Genomic DNA, 22,278 nt, shown 5'->3' with positions numbered 1-22,278 from the left:
AAAGTGTGTAATATAGATTAAATGAAGATGTTTAAAATGTTGTAAACGAGCCTGTATCTAATCTAATAATTTTCTTATCTGATCTCATGGGAGAAGAGACTAGCAACACAACTGAAATCACAGGTTTGGAAATTCAAATTTGTAAACAGCAAATAAACAATTTTGGACTAAATCTTCAGATAGAAAACTGAGAGCCAGAGGGTGCAAATCAATCTTGGGATACTAGTTTAGTTTTGGAAAATGCTTTGAGTACTGATGTAAACCCCTTATTAATGTTGTGGCACAAGTGAGATAAGACACTAATTCTGGTGCTAATGCAGGGGTTCTGATTTACTGTCCTGGCAATTAATTAGCTCAAATTTTCAGATCTGTCAAGTCCAAACGACTCCAAAGGCAAGAACATCAGATACACTTAGTCTAGGTAGCTAATGTGTCAGAAACATGAGAAGTTTCAGAAAAGAACAGCAAGAAAACCTAGTATAAAAAGATAAAAGAAAATGCTTGCAAAAAAGAAGGGAAATCTGACATTTCATTAAAAAACAGAAAGCCAAACAGTTCGCTGGCTTTGTCAGATTGTCAGGGTACTTGATAAATTTAATGACTGCATGACTGATAGTGCATAGGAGTTCCCTTGTGAAAATGTATGGCTGGCAGCTCAAGGAAATAATGCACCAATTAATTTCAATCTTTCATTTGAGTATATATATATATATATAATTATGTAAATATCATCTTTTATTATATATATATTTTAATATTGAATCCCATAAAAGGGTACATTTTATCAAAACAAAAATAACTATAAGTGTATGGAGTTGTGAATTATAGTAGAAAGGAACTTGTATTACTCATCCCAACATCACAAGCTCTATGTGGAGTCTTGCACTTGTATTTTAGACAAATCTACAGATGCTGATACTATCATGGGAACCTAACATAGGATAGGGACCAACACAGAAAACCAAGGTAAGTGTAATCCATGCTTGATTTGATTGTGAAAATGTCAAAAGAATAAAAAAATCAATACTTTTCCATTCAGCATGGCCAAAATGGATATTTAGTTTTTGCTTTACAAAATAGCAGGAGGCATTTGGGAGGAGGCAGTTTGTAGTGGTTTGAGGGGCAGTGCGTTTGAGACCACAGACTTTCATGGTGCATGCTGTTTCACATAATTTTATTGCTTTAACCAAGTTCCAAGACTCCTTTAAACCCCCAAAGCAATCTGAGTGTTGAAGCAATAGAGCAGTAATTAGGCCTCAACAGTGTTTGCTGTAATTGGTTTGAGTGTTTTCATTTTTTTATTCTTTTTTTTCTGGACTTTATAATTGACTTTTCCAAGTCTTAGTGGTACGACATGCTGGTTTGGCATTGGGAGCTGGTATGGGGGTCGGGATCAGGTGCAGCTCCGAGTCAGCATTCACCAAAGAATCATGTTCTGCTTCGGACAATATGTCAGGCAATTGCTGTTCTGCTTTGTGGCAGTCAACAAAGTGGGGTGTCTGTGTTATATGCAGCTCTGTGGGTATCAATTTTTAAAGTTTTTTGTATTAATTCAGTGATGAAAAATATTAAAATATTATACAATTGTAATATCCTACCCGGAAATTCTCTCGAAGTTTTTCTCAGATAAATTTCAGAATGATAAACAAGAATTTATACAATAATAACCAGCAAATAACCAGTAAGTAACCAGCAATCATCAATCAGTAAGTAACCAGCAATTACTGTAGAATTCATTATTGCATTATAAACCAGCAATATAATAACAATCCAATTGTATAAACAATGGTAATAGTAAGATTGACTTGTCCAAGTCTTAGTGGTACGACATGCTGGTTTGGCATTGGGAGCTGGGATGGGGGTCGGGATCTGGTGCAGCTCCGAGTCAGCATTCGCCAAAGAATCATGTTCTGCTTCGGACAATATGTCAGGCAATTGCCGTTCTGCTTTGTGGCCGTCAACAAAGCGGGGTGTCTGTGTTATATGCAGCTCTGTGGGTATCAATTTTAAAGTTTTTTGTATTAATTCAGTGATGAAAAATATTAAAATATTATACAATTGTAATATCCTACCCAGAAATTCTCTCGAAGTTTTTCTCAGATAAATTTCAGAATGATAAACAAGAATTTATACAATAATAACCAGCAAATAACCAGTAAGTAACCAGCAATCATCAATCAGTAAATAACCAGCAATTACTGCAGAATTCATTATTGCATTATAAACCAGCAATACAATAACAATCCAATTGTATAAACAATGGTAATAGTAAGATTGGATAATCAGAAAAGAACCTGAAATGCAAGTGTGAACTCTGTCTCAAATTCACCACAGATGATGAATCGGGGCTACATCTAATCCACTAAAGAAGACCTAAGGGTTTGCATCCTTGAATCGTGAATAAAAGCTAAAGCTTCCTTAATTTCTCCAAGAGAAATGTGAAACTGAATCAATATCCAAGCCTAGCTGAAAATGAACTCCTCCTTTTAAGGACCCAACATGTAACTCTTGAACTTCTTTCCTCTCCTTTTGTTCTTTTCCTTCTTTGTCACCTTTTAACTTCTTTTATAATATTAAATTGACCCATTTATTAATTCTCTTTGAACTCTCATAAGTCAAATTTAATAGTTTATGAATTTAACTTTAGGATTCCTAATGTCCCAAAAATGGGGACAGTTCAATCCTCCCTCCTCGAGACAAGCAATCAGTTCTAGTATCCCATATAAATATGTAGGTAGCTATATAGCCCAATCTGAAAACACATCCTACCACACTATGAAGCAAGGTGTCCAAATGCAACTCATCCATCAACTAGATCCTTGGATCCCATGTCAATCTGTGAAGTACCGTTGCGTCTGTAGGTTGCATGACGTTGATCATAACTGCTGCTTCAAATCTCAAGCTGTGCAGTACTGCAATAGAATCCTCAAAATGTAAAACATACATCCTGTTAACACCTTGGTCCCAAACCAACCTCTCAACACAATCCTGGGTGTAGAATTAGACAATTGATGAATCTCCAACCTCCTGAATCAGCCGGCTGAATAAATAGATGGCCAACACATTGCCCATATGCAAGGAAACCAATTCATCATGACTCAAGTTGTCAGAGTCATAACTTGGGTCAGCATCAAGAATGTCAACATTGTCACCAATATGTCGCCGAACAGGAAAGGTAACATCTCATATAGAAAATATTGCAACATATGTGGTTCCCACTCATCTGCATGCAAGTCGCTAATTCTTGTAGGCCAAGCCGAATCTGAAAATATGACAAAAAATAAAATCACCAATTAATAAGTAGGTAGCTGCCACATCATAAGAACTTGGTGACAAATCTCTAGGTAAGCTGTAAAAATGCTTAGGGCACATTAAGGACAACTCTAAACTCTCTGCTTCACCATAAGTATCATCACTAAAATCATCTCCATCAATGAAGAGATCATTGTCAAGTGGAATATCTGAATTAGTTTCACTTGATTTATCTCTATCCATGTGACAATGTGAAGATGTACCACTGCTGTCATAAAAATCAAAGTTCCCATGGTTTACTTCTTGCTGGTTCGTAAAGTTTTCTTCAGCATAATGACCCTTATATAGATAAGGTGAAGTGTATATATTGTGCTCTCCTTCGCTCTCAACAAGGGTGTGGTGTGAATCCCTTCTATTATTTGTATGATCCCCTTAGCGTTAGGTTCTTGACCAACATCTTGGGGAGTGGCTGTTCTAGAAATCTGATTTCAGCTTGATATAATGAGTATTATGTCATACTAAATTGCTTACATAACTCATCTATCTCCCTCTCTTTATCTTCAACATGTTTGATAGTCATATCCTTGCCTTTGAACAACTTTAAGTAATCTGATTTCATTCTTTCCAATGCTTTCTTAAGAGTGAAGGTTTGCACTATTGATTCCATTCATTGTACCCTTCTCCTTTTCAACACCTCTAATTTCCCACATGATATCTCCAATATTTTTATTGGTTTTGTCAAAGTGCACTAAGGCTACAGCAACCATATGATTTGATACTTTCAACTTGTCTTCCAAATTAGATGCTTCATAATCATCAACTTGAAATGGAATTTCAGGTTGGTCCTTCGAATCAGCCCCAATAGTAATATCTTGCTCTAGATTTTGACTACTAGATTAATTTTCAGTTGCATCATTTTTAGAATTTCCCTCTATCTTTATTTGTATTGTCTCATCAATTATTACGCCATTGTTTTCAAATAGTCCATTCTCATGGAGAGCTACATTTTCATTTTTATACATATCATGTAAATAGACATTCTCATGAAAATACTTGTCAGTCACCACTTCCAATTCACCAAATAAGATGCTAGAACAAATCTTAAAATCATTCATAGAGGGATCCCTCTCATGATCTTCATCACGCTGAAGTTGGACTAACGAGACCTCAACTTCATCAACGCTGAACTGCACCTCTTGGGCTGACTCTTCTTTCTTGTTTTCCTTACAAATGTGATCAAGTGACCAGATATGCTTGCAAATAAAACAAATCTGCTCTTTCCTCATTTGGTTCTTGCTCATTTTCTGAGATTCTACAACCTGTAATTCCTTACCCTTAATTCTTCTTTAGCTCACTGCTTTGTATACTTCTCAATTTTTGACTCACATGTTTTGAGCACCTTGTTGACCAACTTACAAGTAGCTTTTGAAGCCTTTTGTTCTTTATTTGAAAATTTTAACAACATTTGTGGAAGTGGCTGGAAATGAGCATCATCACTCTATTTAATTGTCATAACCATAATATTTTCTATGGCTGCAATAACATTTGTATCGTGTTCTTCCCTGACTGTGCCTAATAGAATGTGAAACATGGTACGTACTGAATCATATAATCCCAATTCAAGTAGTAGGTTGCACAGCCTGATATCTGCAAATGATTTTAGTATAGCATAGCTTCTAGGTAAAGACGACTGCTTCTCTCCCCAAGGTTTTGAAAACTATCAATAATAAGTTGTACCACCTCCTTCATGATGTCTTCTTCTTAAGGTTCTTGTGGTGCTAAAATTCTTATGACTTCAATTAGACAAGAAGCGACTAATAGTTTTATCTTGTCATCTGAATGTTTCAGCCACTTAAATTGATTCAACCGTCACTTTAGGAACAAGAGCAGTTTGCAGTAAAGTAGGGGGTGATTGCTCTACCATGGCTAAGCATCCTTCCAAGTCAATCAATGTGCCAAGGACTTTTGTCCTGTTTATAAATTCCAACCCAAGTTTGCTACCTGATTTATAAAGCACTTTAGCCAAACTATTTTCTCATGTCATTTTAGATCCGGAAGAATCACTGTTCTGCTGTGCTAACCTCAGCTTAAGTTTCCTGTGAGCCTGAGTATTGCTGTTAGACCCTGCCAAATTGGAAAAAAGAAACATTATGCCTTCTCATTGATTTCCTTTCACTCTAATTCTGTTCAGATACTAACAGATGGCATGGAGAGGACAAAAAATAACTCAATAACTTGAAAATCTGTAAAAACCTTGTGCAATTAATAAATTTCATATGTCTTCCTCCAGTAACATATGTAGTAATTTGATAATTTTAAGGGCTGAACTTAATAACAGATCAATAGCCATTCATCCCATCAAACACCTCAATGTTACCCCAACTGATAGTGTTACCCAAATTGATGCTGATGATGAACAAGGTCAAATAATTGAGCAATGAAAAGTATGTAGGAAAATTGGATTGGTTGTTATGTTGTCATTTGATGTCAAGCCTATTGACTCACTGATTTATGTAAGTTGCAATATCAATTTGAAGTATGTAATGTTGAATAATGAATGCTCGGTAAAGACAAAAGGTGAAATAAAGAAGTGATGTTAAATATGTGAACATAAACGGGTAATTGATGAATTAGTCTTTGTCAAGTTAATATTGGTTTGATTGTTTTACATGATTTGATGAAGTGTTAGAATGATGCACAAGTTGGTTATATTGGTTTGTAATAAAGAAATGAAGTTGTGAAGTGAAAAGACAAGGAATCAATTTGTGACATCGAGCTAGAAATGGTGGTCGCTAAGCAAAGATGTCATTTGGTTGAAGTGAACTGAACATGTGTTAGTAAATTGAGCACATAATGTTACCGAGCACATAGTGTTAACTGAGTAATTAGCTATAACCAAGGAAATGGAGATGCTCAGTTGAACAAGGACACAAGTCAGTATACTAACACTTTTGAAAAATTCAATTGAAGGACGACATTGAGTGATGATCTGGATTGATCTAGAAGATCCTAAGGAAGGAATAAAGATAGTTAGCGAATAAACAGATGAAAAAGGTTAGGTACAAATCAACAATGAAGATTTAATTATTGGTTCGAGATAGAAGAAAAGTTCAAGTTCCAAGGTGAGTTCCAGTTGGCACAATTCATAAAATGTTTTTCCAAGTGATAGATACATTAAATGTGAGTTGAGATTTGATCGAATAGATTAGAGTAACTCAAGGAAACCCTAATGAATAAGATTTAGTGGCTATGTAAAGGAAGATCAAGAAGTTTGTTGTTGCTGATAGCCACGTGAATACAAAAGAGTCACTGAGCAAAACATAGTTGAAAAATAGAGTGAATTGAGTGAAGGAAAGTGATGAGATGAAGGTTATCTGTTGATCGACCAGCAAGGAAGAGTTTGAAGAAGAGCAAAGAGTAGAAAGAAGATCTGAACAAGAAAAGGTAGTTGTACATTTTATCAGATCATTTCACAGTTACTTTCTAACCATTGTAGCAGAAAATCTCTTAATCGAGTGGATTTAATAGTCCCATTTATAAATCCTTTGCAAGGTGGTATTCTAACAAATGTACTAAGTCCTTTAATAAGGCCGCTCATTGTATGCTGACAGATCTAGTTGATTTTTGCTGAAAATCCCCTAACAAGGTCACATCTAGCAAAATGTGTTTGTAACCTTTAACAGCATTGGCTCTTAACCGAGCTCACTTCAGAAGAAATAATTATTTGTGGGTGATAATTTCTGTAGTGGTTTTTACCCAAAGTGGGTTTCCATGTTAAACACTGGTCTTAATGTGTGATTGAATATTTTGCATGTTATTTTCTGATTTTTATATGCATACTGCTGTCGTCGGTTGAATGCTTGAATCTGATTAATAAGATTAGTTGCTGAAAAGTTTTGAGGTTGAAAATAGCTAAGGGAGCTGAAGATAACTGATTCGCCCCCCCTCCCAATTATCCAACACTCAAGCATAGGCTGATTGAGTGCTTAAAGAGTGAATATTTTGGTCAATGATGGCCAGCTAGAGTATAGTCTGCATACAATTGTGAGTTCCCAGCTATGTAACACCAGCTGTTGATTGGTGTTAGTATTTGTCAAATGGTGGCTCTGAGATTTTATAACAGTTGAGACGCCAACATCTAATCTCTCATGTATTATATGGCATTACAATATTTGTCAAACTTAGATGCAATGTCTTGAAAGTTATAGAAATAGATATCTTAGAAATAAAGCATTGAAATAAGTTATACAACACAACTGGTATTGAAGCAAATCTCAGAAATAAATATCTCCTTCAACAATATTGAGCTTTTGGACAACTATCTAAAGATTTTTTTGATTTCCAACTCAAACTTCAGTAAGCCTATCAATGTGTGATCCCTTTACAGAAAACTCAAACCATAGAGCTTTATGAAGACTTCTCCTCAGACTTCCAAAATCACTGATAAGGTTCAACAAAAATGATGATACTGTTTCAACCTGCAGTGATAATCTTCAACTCAACTCACAATATTAGCTCAGAGAACTCTTCCTTCACTAGTTTGGTAAATATTGACAAGACTTCTCTGTTTCCCAGTCTACGATGAATTCCTATTATCAGTGATGGAAGAAGTAACACTTTGTGCTTATAAGAATGGTCATTTTGAGTGTAACGCAGAGACTAAGAACAATTAAACATCATCTCCACAATCTTCTGCCCAAAAATGACTCTCGGCAGATGCCTTTTTTCCCGGTACTCACAACTAGCTGCCCGACACGCTTGTTGCTTCTTATTACCAAATTGATCACACATCAAAATTGTGGTTATATTCGAACAACTTATTCACAAAGAGAATGCACTCATGATAGCGTTATCTTCTTAAGGAATCTTATGTGTCTTCACCATACAAAGATTATTCAATGATGTTGAATTCTACTGTTCTTGTGTTCTTCCTCCGGTGCACTCAGAGCTCAATTAACTAATTTTTTGTCGTGCGACTGAAATATGCTTCCAGACCAACTCCCCCCTCGTAATCACTGCATCTATGATTACGTCCAGGTAGAACTCGACTTACCACAAACAAATTTTAGAAAACTCTTCCTTATACAATCAGAATTTGCTTGGTCCATTTCAACATAGCATTCAAGTGTAATGCAAATAGAGTTTTCTCATGCCACTCATATTGCTTCCAAATGTTCTCTTCAATATTTTTGTTGTACTGTTACTTCACCTATCGATGTCATAATAATCACTCATTCAGGTACTCTCCTTTCCTTTGCTGCTCCAACTTTGAATGAAGAAATATTGATGATTGCAATATACGTTTCAAGTAACTGATGCAGTTTGTTCCTACCATCCTATAAGGGCGAGTAACCTGTATAGTACTCTGAGCTCAGGAGCTGCTTCACTCAGATCCATTCAAATCACTGCCAATGGCCACGATGGTCTCCAGCAGGTCACGGTTTCCAATTTGCCTGCAAATGGTTTTACAGTAGCCCATTCACGACAACAAAAATAACACCAAGATTCTTTGAAGTTTGCTGTTTCCTATGTGGAGTTTTTTCACTCCCGATTCTTGCCATTGCTCAAGGAAAATATATTATTCTTTCTGCCGACGCCCAAAACATTGATTTATTTCTGTGTTCTTGCAAGGTGTACAATCCTTAATATTTCTCCACAGCAAGCAGGAATATGTCATGCCGGCCTCTATTCACCTGCCATTGGCTTCCTCAGGCACTGATAATATTGCTGCACTAAGTCCTTATTAAAAACAGCAGAGGGAACTAAAATTTGATTTTCAATAATCACAGCAATTAAATGAAACATGGCACCAGGCTTCTGTGTAATCCTCTGTTACAGAATATAAAAGGCTTCTGTGAAATAATACACCACTCCAAAATTACCATATCCTTAGAACTTTACAAAAAAATATTAATTTATTAGCTTCCATGTCAAATTAACAAACTGTGTTGGCAATTTATTGCACACACCAAATGAGTCTCACGGCAAGGCTTGACATTCCAAAATAATTAAATGCCCCATGTTATATTCGTTATAGCATATACTCGAAATTTTGCTTTATTAATGAAGTCCCAATTGTTTTCACAAAACTCCACTGATAAATCTTTGCTAAAATATATATTACCAAATAAGAGTGTAAAAGTGCAAGAGTCCGATAATTTCCATGAGCAGCGATAAAATAGAGTTTCACTTGATCACTGTAAGCTTTTAGTAAAATGATTGCTCATTTAATTTGTGCCCAAATAAACAATTATCTGCTACCAACCAATATATTTACGACAAATACATTGTTTGAAGTTTACTATTTGAAAAGTCTTCTGCTCGTAATATATATATTGCGTAATCTTCATAAAATGTGCGCCCTGGTGCCCCCTTTTCAATATAGGGCAGGGGGCTAAGGCCCTTTATATATGGCTGGGGGGTGGCCCCCGGCTTATATTATTCTGGAATATATATATTTTCTCAATAATCTATGTGACTTCAACATATACAACTACTATTAGCCTCTGATAGAGCTTTTAAAAAATTTCTGAAAAACCATTCTGAAAATTGTTCTCCACAAACTCCACAGGATGGCAGGATTTATTTGGCTCTAATACCACTGTAATATCCTATCCGGATATTCTCTCCAATTTTTTCCCAAATAAATTTTAGAATCATAAACAAGAATTTATACAATAATAATGAGCAAATAACCAGTAAATAAACAACAATCATCAATCAGTAAATAACCAGCAATTACTCCAGAATTTGTTAGTGCATTATAAACCATCAATACAATAACAATCCAATTATATAAACAATGATAACAGGCAGATCGGATAATCAGAAAAGACCCTGAAATTAATTGTGAACTCTGTCATGAATTCACCACAGATGATGAATTGGGGCTATATGTCCAATCCACCAAAGAAGGCCTGAGGGTTTACGTCTGCAAATCCTGAATAGAAGCTGAAGCTTCCTTAATTTCTCATCCTTAATTTCTCCAAGAGAAATCTGAAACCAAATCAATATCCAAGTCTAGCTGAAAACGAACTTCTCCTTTTAAGGAGGCAACTTGTAACTCTTGAGATTCTTTCCACTCCTTTTGTCCTTTTCCTTCTTTGTCACCTTTTAACTCCCTTTATAATAGTAAATTGACCCATTTATTAATTTTTTAAAACTCTCATAAGACAAATTTAATCTTTTATGTATTTAACTTTAGGATTCCTAATGTCCCAAAAATGGGGACATTACAACAACAATATATATATATATATATATATATATATATATATATATATATATATATATATATATATATATATGATATTTATCATATATAATAATAACTATTATAATAGAAATATTATTATCAAATTATATGCACGCACACACAATATTTAACCTGAGCTCAAACCCAAACCTGCAACTTAGGATTTATTTTCATACCATGCAGAGTTAGAAAAAACTCCTGGGGATCTTATCTCTTTATTTGAATATTTTGGCTCTTTTGGTATGTCTTCATTAATGGTGGATTAAACTTGGTAAAATGACAAGTTGTTAAAATGACAAGTTATGTCTCATTGTTTCTTGCAAGAGATTTTTTTTAGTTTTCTGGTGTTTATGGCAACTAGGTTTTTCTTTTTGTTTTATCAAATATTCATTTTTCCAATAACTGCATATTTGGATGTACCATGATCAGTTTCTGGAGATTACTTTGCACCGTTGGATATGAATGGAAGACGACAAGATGCTGATAAACGTCCTGAACTTACCCAGGGTAGTGTTGAATTTGTTGCACCAACTGAATATATGGTGAGGCCACCAATGCCGCCATTGTATTTTTTCCTCATTGACGTTTCAATATCAGCTGTTAGAAGTGGGATGCTTCAGGTACTAAATGGACTATCTTTTCTGCTGCTATGTTAACCTGCATCATTTCACCTTTCTTACTTTGCCTGAGTTTATTGTTTTTGCTTATTAAATACTGATGCTTATGTGAATCACTGAAATTTTTTATAGACATGTATAGCTTTGTGGAATGGCTACTAGAAGCTTTTGGTAAATGGCAATGTTGCATGGGTATGCGTACACACACCCCTAGGATGCTTACCCACGTATCCAAGTAGCTTGTACACACCCAAGTACTGGGTGCTGAATGGAGAGCATCATAGCTAAGGACCTTGATTAAGATTTCCGTTTTTTGTTTGTGCTTGTTGTTTATCAAGTTTAATTCAATAAGTAATCAGTTTGAAACTTTGATACAATACTGATTAACGGTAAACTTTATCATTGTTCAAGTCAGAAGTAGAATATGGGAAAAACCATGTGCAAACTTTATTTATAAGTTGCAAGCTTTACGAGTTTGAAAAACAAGAACAGTGTTATGACCCATCTGCAAACTTTATCACTGCTCTTGTTTTAAAAACCTATTATCATGACTCAGTGTTTCTATAAATATTGGTCAACCTTGGTAAACGGTAATGCCATTATAGTAAGCATTTCATGTGTAGGTTATACAGTTTGCTCATCTTGGTTTCAATTTCTTGTATATCATGGGGCAACAAACTATTAAATTGTAATGACTACCACAAATAACTAAAAGAAATAAATTATACATCATACTAAAATTAGTAAATATGAAAATAAGTAAAGAATTAGGGAGCTTCCAAGGCTTTCCAACATAAGTGTAAATTTTGTATGGCTATGATTGTATGAGGAAATGCCAAATACAGGTGTGGAGTACAGTGATTTGGTCCCTATAACATGGGTACTTCACCGAAATAGAAGTTTGGAAATTTTGAAAAATTGCTTTAGCAAATCAGTTTTTACAGTGGAAGGAAAAGGAAAGACAAGTATGGAGTATGGTTGTTTCCAAATATTAAAATGATATTTTTTTCAAAATATTGGGGTCAAGGGGTTATACCAAACTGAAATTCTCTCAGTTGAATTTAGTCTCAAGGCAGATGGTTATTGTTGGTGTAATGGACTTGAGCTATATGTTTACTAGTCTGTGACTCCCAGCTTTGAAGAAGCAAGGTATGCTATGTTCATTATGCATGCTGTAAAATGATGCTCAGGATGTATACAATTAGCATTATGTTGTTGGCAACAAACCAAGAGGTTCTATGCTGGAGGTAAAATTGTAAATAAATAAAGTGGGGTCTTTCTACACATGAAAATCAGATTTGTTACATGCAATGTACAGCGTTTTCTCAAAGGAAATTAGATTAGTATTAGATATGTAGTTTTTAGTACAGCACAGATTTGTTTGAAATTGCAATCATGGGTGCATAAGGTGTGAACAGAAAAATTATTCATTATTAAAGAGCAATTAGAATAATTGCAATTATGTGGGAAAATAATTATTTTTGGATGGTGAGTACTCTAAAGAACTTTCCTTCCTCTCAAACATGTGAAATTCATTGCTCAACACCTTTCATCTTGTTTGTGGTTAAGAGCTTTTATGTGACAAATCACCATCTTGAAGTGCTTTCAATGGAGAGTGAAAGAAACGATAAGGTTTCGAATGATGGTTATTCTTTATGGTATAAGAATGCCAATAGGTGTTGGGTCCTTTGACCTTGTTTGTGGTTAAGAGCTTTTATGCGACAAACCACCATCTTGAAGTGTTTTCTATGAAGAGTGAAAGAAATGATAATGTTTCCCATGGTGATTATTCTTTATGATATGAGGATGCTAATAAGTGTCGATCCTTAGACAATTGGGAGAGACTTGAAGAGTTTGCCATTTATGAATCACACTATTTTGGGAAACTTTATTGTATGGCATCCTTGTGTGTTTTGAATGTGAAACTGAACTTTTTCATGTAGAAAGTGTTCTTTTTCTTCCATGTATTTTTTGTTCCAATTTGATATGCATTGTCTCATTTAAGTGGCTTTCTCTCGTCCAGTGTGTTTTTGAGTTAACAAGAGCACTTTTTCTTATGTTTTTTTTCTATTACTTTTCTTACTTAACTTCCTTGGTCAATGTGTAAACACTTGAGTGGACATTTTTGTGTTTTCACTTTGGAATTTTTGACATAGTTGATTTTGGCATCCTCAGAGGTCGTAATGAACTTTTTCTTGGAATTTCTCGTTGACAACTCGAGTTCCAACCTTATAGGATGCACTTGAACAATTGAATTTTTTTTCATGTTTTAACTTAGCTATCAATTATGACACTTATGTGGCATAGATGCCCTTGGTGTGATTTACTTTTGTCATGTTTTTCAAGTAGCATTTTCACACTTAAGTGGCAAGATAGGTAGTCAATGGGTTGTTTCGTTTTGGCCTATTTTTGTTAGAATCTGATAAGATTAATAACCTAGAAAACTAGTGCAAAGAATAAATATCTAAACTATGAATGCAAATGATACAAAATCAAAATAGCATCATAGAATTAGTCTCCAAGAGAGTAATGCAAATGCTGGAAGCAAAATAACATTAAGAGGATGCAAAAAATAAGAGATACAAATACAAGCCAGGTAGCATGCTTATATAGGCTAGGAAGAGGGAGGAGGTGGCAACACCAACCAATGAGGAGCAACCATCTATCGGACTAAAGATAGCAAAGTATCTTCTCAAGATAGCTAATTGATGCTCACATGTAGGAAGGTGACACCTCACAACCATTCACCTAATAAGACATGCTTTATTAACCTAAGCGAGATTATTAAAAGTGTAGGAAAAACCTAGCAAAATAAGAAAAATAAAAAACTACACTAACACCCCCTCATAAGCGAAGCTTAGGTGGATGTAGAAATGGGTCTCGGTAAGTCAAGCCTGATGAGGTACCCATGTACATAAAATTCCCCCAAAAGAGAGAGAAAAGAGACTCCCCAAAGAAAATTAGGACTCCAAGTGAGAGGAAGAGGCCCCCCCAAAAGATGAAGCATCCTGCACCTCCAGCAAAGCTTGCAAATTTTGTCCGGTTGATCCACTTACATCGAACAAGTTTTCTTCCCTTAGGAAAAGGGACAAGATCCCAAGTGTGGTTCCTCATCAAGGAACTATACTCTTCCTGCATAGCTGTATCCCACTCAGAAATACCAGAAGCCTCATGAAAGGACTGTGGATTTGAGGCAGTAGCAATGAAGATATGTAGAGCATCCTGGAATTGTGAACGAGTCTGCTTGGTGTCTGATGGATCCCCAACCCAATCACCTGCAAACTGCAAGGTTTGTCTAGCCCAAAGTGGACCAGAAGATGGAGAATCTAGAGGAGAATCATCAACCTGTAAATGATGACTAGGAGAGGAAGGAGGTGAGTCCTCTGAATCACTCTCTGCATCAAAAGTCGAGATAGAAGACTACTCAAGTGAATCTGACCCATCAGAAGATCTATCATGTATTCCAAGTGACTCCAATGTCAAAGTAGAAGGCAACCCTGTGACCATGCTCTGCTGGTTAAGCTGATGCAAGTAGTGGAAGTTAAGATGGCCAAACCGCTCATGCCATAATCTGCTCACATCATTAAAGTGAGTGAGTGAAACAGTCAAAGGAGGATCAGGAACAAAGTGAGAAAACATATAGAGTTGTGATTGATGATCTGCTCTCCCAACTGCAACTGTAGAATCATTGTGCAACTCAAATATCTCCACTGAACTAGGAGTGAACTCAACCCGCTTGCCTAAACCTGTGTGAGTGATCTGGTGTACCGATTGGAGATTAGTTGACAATGAGGGTACATAAGGAACATCATGGAATGTACCATCCCCCACATCAACAGACCCTCTCCCACACACCTCAACAAGAGTGTTATCACCCATCAAAATAGAAGGCATAGTACACGGCTCCAAGGATGGAAGTTCTTCCATAGATGAAGCCATGTGGTGTGAAGTACCCGAATCAAGAACCCAACTGGATGGTGAGGAAGCAACTGCAAAAAGAGCCTTGCCCTTTCCTTTCCCCTTGCTATTTTCTTTTTCTTTGTTAGACCCTTCAGTAGAACTTTGTTTGATAGACTCAGGAACACTGATATTATTCTTCTCAAGAATGTATTTCAAGTGATCAAGTTGTTTCTGCAAACATTTATGTTCATCATGACCAGGTCTTTCACAATAGGCACATTTGACCTTTTCTTTCTTAGGCTTATCGCCCTTGGAAGATGGTGTATCAATAGTTGCTTTTGAAGAAATCGATATATGATCTTGCTTCTCCTCGCTATTCTTTTGTTTCTTATCCTTACTATTATTGTTACTACTTTGTCCTTGTTGTTCTTTTGTGCCTTGTTTGGCAGCCAAGGCATGTGACTTAGAGGACGTAAGAGTGCCCATCTGGATTAGCTTGTCCTGTTCTCGAGTGAGATTGACAGCAAAATCATCTAAAGATGGCATGGTGAATTGAGTACCAAGTGCACCCTTAGTAGCATAGAAGGTAGAGACAAACACAGAATATTCTGAACTTAGCTTAGAGAGAATACTAAGAATCAGTTGTTCATCTTTCTTTTCAATTCCACATTGTTTTAACTGCAGCCTTAGTGATTTCAATTTGGTGAAGAAATCTTGGATTGTGTTGAAATTGCCTGGACTCAAACTAATTAATTCATTTTCCAACATATGACCTCTCATTGAATCTTGTGTGCCAAATAGTGTTTCTAGCTTTGTCCATATTTCATTTGGTGTATCCAAAGACTCAATGTGAAATAGCAAGTCAGGAGAAACAGACAAACACAATGTTCCAAATGCCTCATCACATTTGTTAAACCACTTAGGCTTATCTTCATCTTTAGCAGGTTCAGTTTCAAGTCCCATAGTTATCTTGTTTAATCCAGCTTTTCTTAAGTGAATTATCATGCGTGATTTCCACTCAAAGTAATTGTATGGAGTTAGGATGGGCATATTTGTTTGTTCCATGATGAAGGAATGCAAAGAAATGCTAAAAAGAAGAGAACCCAGCCACGACAATGCCCTCCCCTTTTTTACTCAATCAAAGAACCCCCCCAAAGAAATATGATTTGACACTTTATTTTAGTGCATTTACAACTACCACTAGAAAGAGATACTTAGTGGTCTTGATTTCAATCCATTACAAACCCTCATGAAGAGCATATGCTAAAAGTGAAACTTGGGCACAATAATCAAGGAAACAAATAGCACCACTGCGATCTACTCGAAAAATCACGCACTTTCAAATAAAGAATCGCCTCGATACGAGGTCGTATGAGAAAGTTATGATCCTCCGAAGTTTCCAAAACGAGAACTGTGCACAGTCACGGCTGAGAATCTGCAATTTCTGAAGAATTCATGCAAGAAAATCAAAAAAACAACTCCACTAGTGGATAGAGCACAAAAAAATAGCCAAGTTCATAACAAGAATCATCAAAATCGGAGTCCGTATGAGCAAGAATGAGACATTTGAAAACTGCATTCAAATCTGCGACTGCCAACGGAGAGGGGTATGGCTGTAGCTTTGCATGCTCGATTCTGAAAAATATACAGCTTGCATGCAAAATCTAAAAGATACCCAGATGGTTTTTCGGGGCTGCGAACAAAACCCAGAAAGTGTTTTTCTTTTTGATGTACAGAAGATGCTGCTGTAGTGTAAATTGGATGCCTTTAACAGTAAAAAACGGCTCCAAAAAACAAGAAACGACCCCAGCAACCAAAATATAACATGCAAATGCTGGATCAGCTTCCTAAGTCCATCAATGTCATGCTGGAACCTGCAATACTGATTGAAACCTCCAAATATGCAAGTTGGTTGTCAAATTTGAGATTGAAACCCCAAAGAAAAACCGTTTTTGTCAAAACTTTTCTGATTCTCAGGATCATCCAAAGATGCAAGAGAAGAGCATACTTCGTTTTTCAAAAAACTACAATAAAGTTTATTAGCCCCCCCCCAATCTCTCAAATAAGGAAACTAAAATCTACTCTTGCACATAGAAAAGCTCTGATACCATGTTAGAATCTGATAAGATTAATAACCCAGAAAACTAGTGCAAAGAATAAATATCTAAACTATGAATGCAAATGATACAAAATCAAAATAGCATCATAGAATTAGTCTCCAAGAGAGTAATGCAAATGCTGGAAGCAAAATAACATTAAGAGGATGCAAAAAATAAGAGATACAAATACAAGCCAGGTAGCATGCTTATATAGGCTAGGAAGAGGGAGGAGGTGGCAACACCAACCAATGAGGAGCAACCATCTATCGGACTAAAGATAGCAAAGTATCTTCCCAAGATAGCTAATTGATGCTCACATGTAGGAAGGTGACACCTCACAACCATTCACCTAATAAGACATGCTTTATTAACCTAAGCGAGATTATTAAAAGTGTAGGAAAAACCTAGCAAAATAAGAAAAATAAAAAACTACACTAACAATTTTCATGTTGAGTGATTCGTTAGACTAAAAGAACACTTTTTGGTTTCATTTGTGATTTCACGTTTTATTTGTTATTGGCATTGCAGTTTTTTCAGTTAAATACTCTTTTATTCTAGCTCAAAAGTTGAGTTTTCCAATTGAAGTGGAAAAGAACTTTTTGGAATTGATTTTGACATTTGCCACTTAAATGAAAAGTTGCTATCAATTGCGTGTTAATGAGCCATCGAGGGATCATCCTCGGTTCGAGCACATGAAGATTGTCAGATGGACTCCATTGGATTCTGGATATGGAGCCTCTAAAGGGAACCCTAGACCATCTAGAATTGGAGTTGTAGCAAGAAGCGAAGACTGTAGTATCGTGGCGCTTGTGGCAAAAAGAGTTGCAGATGATACTTATAATTAAGCTAAGTGCTTGGCCGTTGTAGAAGCTACCTTATTAGGGTGTAAATTGGGGGCCTACAAAATTCACTCGAAAGGGGACTCTCAGTTGGTTGTGAACGGTATCTCCAAAGGGGAAATGGACACCTGGTATTTGAACAAGTACATCGAGCAAATTCGAACTCTTTTGGAGAATGTAGAGGAATTTAGAATTTCAAAGTTCCCAGGGAGGCAAACTAGTTAGTTGACATGCTTTCCAATGTGGGGGGATAAGAGAGTCATTGAGTGACAAATTCAAGTTTTTTGAGGACTATAGGGAATTTAACCCAATGGATTTGGATTTGCAAGGACATTGAAGATACATGAGTGCACCATCCATCATTTTATGGAGAGGACTCAAAAGGTGGAAGCAAGTGAAGGGAGATTTGGCATGTGTGAGGAGTGCTAGAGAATTGGGTAATAATGATGGTTCTTGGAATTTGCCCCTGTTAAGTTTGCAGTTATAGTCAAATTGATATGATCAATTGATGATAATATAAATATTCCTTTATATATATTATATATATAATATATATATTACATATATTATATTATTTATATATATATATATTATACATATGGTTAGTTATATTATTTTATACTAACTAATGGTGTTTAAACCTTGGAGACATGTCTCTTCATGTCTCCTTCTCTCATACTTATGTGAGATCCAAATTTGCATTTGGAACATATCAATAACAGTGGCATTATATATACATTATTATATATATAATAATGTATATATTATATATATGGTTAGTTATATTATTTTATACTAACTAATGGTGTTTAAACCTTGGAGACATGTCTCTTCATGTCTCCTCTCATACTTATGTGAGATCCAAATCTGTATTTGGAACATATCAATAACAATGTCAATATAATTACATTTGCAAACACGATCCATGTTACTTAACATGATATCAGAGCCAAGCAGCAAATATTTAGAAGTTTGCATGGACTCTCTAGTTGATGGAGCATAACTTGTCTTATCTTTGTAGAAGAAAAAATATCAGAGACCCTGAGGAGCTATATTGTGTATAGGCTTGAAAATGCTAGTTGGAGATTCAACGTTTATGTTTGAACAGAAAATGACTCTTCAATGTCTACTATAGAGGCTGAGCACATATGTTTGAGCACATTCATGATAAGAAAAATAGAAACAAGAAAAGGAAATAAATGAACAGTGGCCTATATTGGTTAGACACACATCGATTAACAAGAAACTCCTGTGAAGAGGGCTGTCAAATATCAAATATTAGAGGGAAGAACCATGCACATCACACAATATATTATAAGGGCAAGCCCTTCTAATCTAACTAGTCAAGGTATGAAATGAATAAGAAAAATACATCAACGGATGGAGTGAGAAAGAAAGCCAATCTAATCCTCGTCAGTATCATTGACATCAGCCAACCTGCAAGTTTGTATGTAGGGTAAACTTTAAGAAACCCTCCAGAAAAAGATATAAGTTATTGGTGAATCTTTTTTATGTTGAAAAAAAAAATTATTTTTATCGACGAATCTCTCAATATTTTAATTTTAAATATTATTTACATTGGCGGTTGTTTTGGAATCATAATTTTTGAGTAGAAAATATTGGCAAATCTCAATAATAATAGGAAGTTCGCTAATCGTCATGGAATATTACAAATAAAAATTGAATACGTTTTATCTCATGGAAATTATGAGGATAATTTCATTATATTTTAAATCAATAGTGAAAACTGAATATTGGTAATATATTCCTAAAGTAACTAATAATTATGATAATTATTGGTGAATTAATTTTAATTTCTTCGATAATAAAAAATATTGAGGTGAATCAAATCTTATCATGTATTGAATATTGTGGCGAACCTTTGAGTTTAAATTTTTTAATAGAATAAATTATTGAGCGATTTTAAATATTTTAGACCTAAATTTAATAAAAATGTGACGATTTAGGTTGCATTAAATCTTAAATTATTAGCTAAATTACTAGCAAAAAATTTCAAAAATTCACAAAATTACGAATATTCACCACTAAAAAATACACTATTTGTATGCGAAAAATATTTGGATTTGTTTGTAATAAGTTCAACACAATAGACATTTGAAGACTTTTGAATTGCTGCATATATGATATTTAACCGTCAGTTCGAATATGTCATATGAAGTTAGAGTTTCAATAGATAAACAAACTATCATTGTCTACATGGCACATTGATATATATTGAAATATATGAAGGAATACGAATTAGGTTGGACCTGTATAAAGTTACATATTAATATATTTCGTAGAAACTAATTAAAATTCATTCCGAATGGGAAATAAAGAATAAGAAGTTGCCCAGTTTTCCAACAATCACCACAGATAAATTCCGTTTGCTAAAGAGACATTTTGCCTCATCTATGTTGGCTGAATGAATGATATCACCAATTATAGATCTGTCGACGAGAAGAGGCATCAACCAAGAAAATAATCAACTACTATCATGGATGCGATTGAAAGTATGGTTTTTATTCATTCTGTCAGCATCCCATTTTCTCTTGGCCAACGACACAACAAGGGGCAAGATTTCGAATATGAAACTTTTGTCAATCTAAACTTAAAAAGAAAATGGAGCAAAATGTTAGGTGAGGAGGGTTACATGCTATTCCAAATGAGCGAATAATAAAAATGGTTTGATATCAAGTGGGCCTGGGCTAAAAGTCTTGCGATTTCAGGATTCAATTTAATGAAATGAAGCTAGTTGAGATTTAATATGGCAAACGAGTTGGTCGACTTGGTTGGAAAGACATTGGCTCTTTGCTCTGGCCCTTGCGTCACTCCTCCTCGCCTTGCTTGTAAAGACTAATGAGAAACAAAGTTAGAAGCCTATGTTCCACTCTTCATTAGTGTATGTGACCAACCATCAAAAGTACATGTATAATACCGACGTGAAGGAAGAAATATAAAATAAATATACTGTCGAATATATAAAGGGCAATAAGGAACGAAGAGTAAGGCTTCAAAAATTAAGGGTGGCTTAAGCATATTACCGTCTTACCAATCGATTGCCTCACTTAGATACCACCTCGTGGGAGAGTAGAACAATTTTGAAATCAGCGACTCCCTACCACTTGATAAGTTGATACATATATATTGATATTTGCAATCTCGTGAAATAAGTGATTACATATAAGAAGCCCAAAGGAACATGTGGAGATATAATAAGGTAAAAATTAAGATATATCAAACATAAATCCTTTCCATGACTGCATGCATTGAGAATGTAATACTCAAGTAAGTTCTATTTGTCTATCTTATTATCATGAATATGTTAATTAAATGAATTCTAGACCATTAAATATATTTGGTGATGATAAAAGGATTATATATTTGGGAACATAGATTAAAATTCACATAAATGTATAATAGGTTGAATATATGTGTAGATATTGAAAGCATACATTTAAATTATATATTTATCTATATCGCATTGGAATGATTTTATATTATTATGCAGAATTATTTATTTATCCTTGATTATTTTATTTAACTCATCATTGAAGTTTCTCTCTTATCTATATTTTTGTATATACTATAAGAGCTATGTGCCTTGATCTTTTCCTTCGAGAATGTTATTTTAGGAAGAAAAAGATTGAAATTTAGAGGGAGATTGACAATTGAGGCAACCTTAAAAGAGAGGGAGCATATAGAGGATACGATTCAGTCAACCTTTGGTGATCTTGATCATATTAATTCAGAGGGAGTAAACCACATTGTGATAGATTCACTAATGATATAAATACAAATTGCAAGACGTGCGTAATATGGTTTTAATCAAAAGATCAAACAAATACCTTTCAATGAATAAAGGAAAATTGAGTTGTTGTGAGATGTTAATGAAGTTTTAAGAACTCATTTGAACTATCTACGAGTCTCTCTTTGATGAATAAAGCTCAACATATGAGTTGTAGGTTCATTCATATGGCACAAACATACTCAATCTAGACATTGGTGTATAGTGGACGAGTTTGAGAAAATGGAAGGACATGTTCGCATTTACTAATAAGCTAAATGAATGTTTGGATTTTCAATGAATAAAAAGAGCAAGTTAGAACTTAGAAAGGAGTTGTCATATTTGATACAAAATTGTTCAACATTATAAGAATAAGTGGAAATTTTACATTGTGGGGGGAATAATAGTCAATGTTCCATTCCCACTTTTAGAGGGGAGAGGTTCCATTTTCAAACAATCTAAGAAGAAAATTCTGAATCTTCATGTGTAGATAAGTATTCTTATTTTTGACATATATCCCTCTCTTATT

The 22,278-nt window shown here is 35.0% G+C and overlaps 1 protein-coding gene across 1 annotated transcript in view; it reads left to right on the top strand.

Annotated features, from left to right (window-relative positions):
• ERMO2 (Sec23/Sec24 protein transport family protein) overlaps window positions 1-22,278 on the top strand; it is a 74,854-nt gene that overhangs the window by 11,109 nt on the left and 41,467 nt on the right. The window contains exon 4 of the mRNA XM_089825095.1: window positions 10,937-11,127. Within this exon, the coding sequence (XP_089681221.1) occupies window positions 10,937-11,127 (191 nt within the window). The remainder of the gene's footprint in view (window positions 1-10,936; window positions 11,128-22,278) is intronic.

Source organism: Cupressus sempervirens, chromosome 4 (assembly GCF_028749045.1).
Source record: "Cupressus sempervirens isolate cs-2001-9-10 chromosome 4, ASM2874904v1, whole genome shotgun sequence".
Classification (NCBI taxonomy): domain Eukaryota; kingdom Viridiplantae; phylum Streptophyta; class Pinopsida; order Cupressales; family Cupressaceae; genus Cupressus; species Cupressus sempervirens.
This window is presented reverse-complemented; position numbering and strand designations above follow the sequence as displayed.